Here is a 4,939-nt window from a genome sequence, read left to right as displayed (position 1 = left end):
TTCCTTGAGCTGCTGTGAGCTCCACCCAGTTTGAGCTTCCCGGCTGCTTTGTTTACCTACTTAAGCCTCAGCAATGGCAGGTGCCCCTCCCCCAGCCTCACTCCCACTTTGCAGTTAGATCTCAGACTGCTGTGATAGCAATGAGGGAGGCTCTGTGGGCTTGGGACCCTCCAGGCCAGGGATATAATCTCCTGGTGTGCCGTTTGCTAAGATCCTTGGTAAAGCACAGTATTAGGGTGGGAGTTACCTGATTTTCCAGGTGTTGTGTGTCTCAGTTTCCCTTGACTAGGAAAAGGAATTCCCTTCCCCGTTGTGCTTCCCAGGTGAGGCAATGCTTTGCCCTGCTTCAGCTCTCGCTGGTTGGGCTGCACCCATTGACCAGCACCAACTGTCTGACACACCCCAGTGAGATGAACCCAGTACCTCAGTTGAAAATGCAGAAATCACCCGTCTTCTGTGTCACTCACACTGGGAGCTGGAGGTTGGAGCTCGTCCTATTCGGCCATCTTGGGCGCCCCCCCACCTTTTAACTTCTATACCAGAATTAAAAGTGATTTACATACCACCATTACAGTATTACAGTATTCTGTATTTGCCAGTAGCTTTATCTTTACTAGTGAGCCTTATACTTTCATATGCTGTCTAGTGGCCTTTTGTTTCAAATGGAAAGATTCCCTTTAGTATATCTTGTAAGGTAGGTAGGTCTAGTGGTGATGAACTTCCTCAGCTTTTGTTTATCTAGCAAAATCTTTAGTTTTCTTTCATTTTCGAAGGACAGTTTTTCCAAATATAGTATTCTTGATTAGCAGGGTTTGTTTTTTTTTTTTCCAGCCCTTTGAATATATCATCTTACTCTTTCCTGTACTACAAGATATCTACTGAGAAATCCACTGGTAGTCTTATGGAAGCTCCCTTATATGTGATGAGACTCTTTTCTCTTTCTGCTTTCAAAATTATCTCTGTCTTTGACTTTTGACAATTTGATTATAATGTGTCTTGATAAGGACTTTTTTGGGTTTATCTTAGTTCAAGTCCATTAGACTTCTTGAATGTGGATAGACATTTCCCTCCCCAGATTTGAGAAGTTTTTGGCCATTATTTCTTTAAAAACTTTCTATCCTTTTTTCCCAGCCTTCTTTTGAGACTCCCATAATGCATATATTGGTCTGCTTGATGGTGTCCCATAAGTCTCTTAGGCTTTCTTTACTCTCTCTCATTCTTCTTTTTTTTTTTCTCCTTTGACTGGATAATTTCAAATGTTGTACCTTCAAGCTCACTGATCGTTTCCTGTTGAACTCCTCTAGTGAGTTTTTTCAGTTCAGTTATTGTATTCTTCAGCTCCAAAATTTGTTTGGTTCTTTTTCATATTTTCTATATCTTTTTTGATATTCTCATTTTGTTCATACATCCTTTTCCTGGGCTTGTTGAGCATCCCAGGAGCCTTTTAAAGATATGGATTCCCAGACCTTACTGGCAGAGATTCTGATTCAGTAGGCATAGGGTTGGGGCCTTAAAAGCTATATTTTCTTTTCTTTTCTTTTATTTATTTATTTATTTATTTTGAGACAGAGTCTCACTCTGTTGTCTAGGCTGCCCAGGCTGGAGTGCAGTAGNGTGAGTTTTTTCAGTTCAGTTATTGTATTCTTCAGCTCCAAAATTTGTTTGGTTCTTTTTCATATTTTCTATATCTTTTTTGATATTCTCATTTTGTTCATACATCCTTTTCCTGGGCTTGTTGAGCATCCCAGGAGCCTTTTAAAGATATGGATTCCCAGACCTTACTGGCAGAGATTCTGATTCAGTAGGCATAGGGTTGGGGCCTTAAAAGCTATATTTTCTTTTTCTTTTTCTTTTTATTTATTTATTTATTTATTTATTTATGTATTTATTTATTTTTTGAGACAGAATCTCACTCTTGTCACCCAGGCTGGATTGCAATAGCACAAGCTCAGCTCACTGGAACCTCCACCTCCCAGGTTCAAGTGATTCTCCTGCCTCAGCTCCCTGAGTAGCTGGGATTACAGGCAGCCACCACCACGCCCAGCTAATTTTTGTATTTTTAGTAGAGATGGGATTTCACCATGTTGGCCAGGTTGGTCTTGAACTATTGGCCTCAGGTGATCCACCCAGCGTGGCCTCCCAAAGTGCTGGGATTACAGGCGTGAGTCACCATTCTAAAAGCTATGTTTCTTAAAGATCCTCCAAGTGGTTCAGATATACGTCTAGGTTTGGAAATCACTTCCAGTAAAAAGGCTACCTTCAATCTCTCCCCCTTCCCTTATATGAGCTCTAGGGAAGTGGGGAGGTCTAGACTTATATAAAGTATATAAAGTTTTGTTTTGTTTTTTGAAACAGAGTCTTGCTGTCACCAGGCTGGAGTGCAGTGGTGCGATCTCAGCTCACTACAACCTCCGCCTCCTGAGTTCAAGCAATTCCCCTCCCTTAGCCTCCTGAGTAGCTGGGACTACAGGCATGCGCCACCATGCCTGGCTAATTTTTTTGTATTTTAGTAGAGACGGGGTTTCACCATGTTGGCCAGGATGGTCTCTATCTTCTGACCTCATGATCCACCTGCCTTGGCCTCCCAAAGTGCTGGGATTACAGGCGTGAGCCACTGTGCCCAGCTATAAAGTTTTTAAATATAAGTCTCTGGGAAGTGAATAGATAATGGATAGAATATGCAGACAGAAAATCAGTAAAGAAACAGAGAACTTGAACAACACTATAGACCAAATGGACCTTACAGAGATATATGCAGAACATTCCAACCAACAGCAGCACAATACACATTCTCCTCAAGTGCATATGGAACATTCTTTAGGATGGATCTCATGCTAGGTTACAAAGCAAATCTCATCTCTCCAAGGCGCCATTTTCTGCTTAGTAGTATTCCTTTTCTCTGTATCATTTGAAGGTTCTTACAACCCTCCTACCTCCAGGCAGCCTTTCTTGATTAAATCCTGGCTGACCACGAGTTTCTTAAGACTTTCCCCAACCCTCCTGACCCCAAAATGTGGATATACTTTCCATTTATATATTAATTTGGTGTTTCTATGCTGTTGGCTTGCTATCTGAGTCTCAGGCCACTGCTCCATAGAGAGCTTCTGGACTAGGTCTGCCCTAACTGTCTCATTATTATTTGATGACAATGATAGTGAGTGTAGCAGGGATGGAATTCTGGAGACCCAGGTTCAAGTCTCTGTTCTTCTAGAGTATAAACTTGGATAAATTGTGTTCCCTCTCTGAACCTCAGTTTCCTCATCTGTGAAGTGAGGGGTATATATATAGTCTCTGCAATCCTCCTCTAAAGCCTCTGACTTTCTCTTTCGTCCTGTTGTTCACTGGTATAGCTGAGAAAGTGAAATTCCAGAGACACTCCTGAAATTGTCCTAAGTTAAAGGAGCCGAACAGTGTGCCAGCTCCCTCTCTGCCATCCCCTCTGAGAGTAGCCATGGCCCTGAGTGATGTCGATGTGAAAAAGCAGATTAAGCACATGATGGCTTTCATTGAGCAGGAAGCCAATGAGAAAGCAGAGGAAATTGATGCCAAGGCTGAGGAAGAGTTTAACATTGAGAAAGGACGCCTTGTGCAAACCCAACGACTGAAGATTATGGAGTATTATGAGAAAAAGGAGAAGCAGATAGAGCAGCAGAAGAAAATCCAGATGTCCACCATGAGGAATCAGGCAAGGCTGAAAGTCCTGAGAGCCCGAGATGACCTCATCTCGGATTTGCTCAGTGAGGCGAAGCTGAGACTCAGCCGGATTGTGGAGAACCCAGAGGTCTACCAGGGGCTTCTGGATAAACTGGTGCTCCAGGGTCTGCTCCGACTGCTGGAACCTGTGATGATTGTGCGCTGCCGGCCACAGGACCTCCTCCTGGTGGAGGCTGCTGTGCAAAGAGCCATCCCCAAATACATGACAATTTCCCAAAAACATGTGGAGGTCCAGATTGATCAAGAGGCATACCTGGCTGTGAATGCAGCTGGAGGTGTGGAGGTCTACAGTGGCAATCAGAGAATAAAGGTTTCAAATACCTTGGAAAGCCGACTGGATCTCTCAGCCAAGGAAAAGATGCCAGAAATACGAATGGCCTTGTTTGGTGCTAACGCCAACAGAAAGTTCTTTATATAAGCCTCTGGGAAGTGAAGCTAGTGTTGAACCACCAAACCACAAAAGTTTAAGTTTTGGGGGGAAAGGAAACTAGTAGTGTTTCCTCCTCTTTGGTGCTCTGATATTGTTCTGTTTTTCTTCATGAAATACCCCTTGGATGGCTAAAGTGTTAACTTTGAAATAAAGCCCAAATTAATGCTCAGAATTCAAATTCTAATTCTTCCATACACGCCACAGCTTCTGGTCCATTCTGCAGTCTGGGATGAGGGGAGTGATGACATCTGCTCTTCAGCTTGGCCTCAGGTGGTGAATGTGTGAGATGTGAATAGTGTTCTTGGCCTGTGGATCTGGGTGCTCTAGTTTAATATGCGTATGAAGTGTGTTTTTCTTCCTTTGTTTCAGCTTCAGTACCCAAACTTATGTTATTTAATGAGGTCTAGAGGTTTTCCTCACATGTCCAGAATCAACTTAATGGGCATCCAACCAGCACAATCACACAGGGACCCATGCTCCGAAGGGCCTAGCACCTGGGGTTTAGTGATCTGTATTTGCTGCCCTGAAATTCCTAATTTCATCTTTGAATGTGTGTTTTGTAAGTGACACTTGATGGAACATTGGGGCATGTGCCAGGGGTTTGGAGTCTTGGCTCACGCATGGTACTGACTCCCAAAATCTACCTACCTTCTTTGGATGGGTTGTTGGCTAACCATTTCCCAGTCCTCTGGTGCCCTGAGGCCCAGCCTTCCTCCACCTCACCCAGTGAGCACTGCTTCCCTCTGCCCCTGGCGGGGGCCTGGTGTACATGCAGGGAGGGTCAGAATGGGGTTT

The 4,939-nt window shown here is 43.7% G+C and overlaps 1 protein-coding gene across 1 annotated transcript in view; it reads left to right on the top strand.

The window, feature by feature from the left end:
* The window catches only part of ATP6V1E2 (ATPase H+ transporting V1 subunit E2), a 13,833-nt gene extending 9,517 nt beyond the window's left edge, over positions 1-4,316 (top strand). Inside the window, exon 2 of the mRNA XM_017862697.1 lies at positions 3,351-4,316. Coding sequence (XP_017718186.1) covers positions 3,452-4,132 — 681 coding nt within the window. The 5' untranslated portion in view covers positions 3,351-3,451 and the 3' untranslated portion in view covers positions 4,133-4,316. The remainder of the gene's footprint in view (positions 1-3,350) is intronic.
* The last annotated feature ends 623 nt before the right edge of the window (positions 4,317-4,939 follow it).

Source organism: Rhinopithecus bieti, unplaced genomic scaffold, assembly GCF_001698545.2.
Source record: "Rhinopithecus bieti isolate Rb0 unplaced genomic scaffold, ASM169854v2 scaffold_61117, whole genome shotgun sequence".
In the NCBI taxonomy this organism is placed as follows: Eukaryota; Metazoa; Chordata; class Mammalia; order Primates; family Cercopithecidae; genus Rhinopithecus; species Rhinopithecus bieti.
The sequence above is the reverse complement of the archived record's forward strand: the minus strand, read 5'-3'. Positions and strand labels throughout refer to the sequence as shown.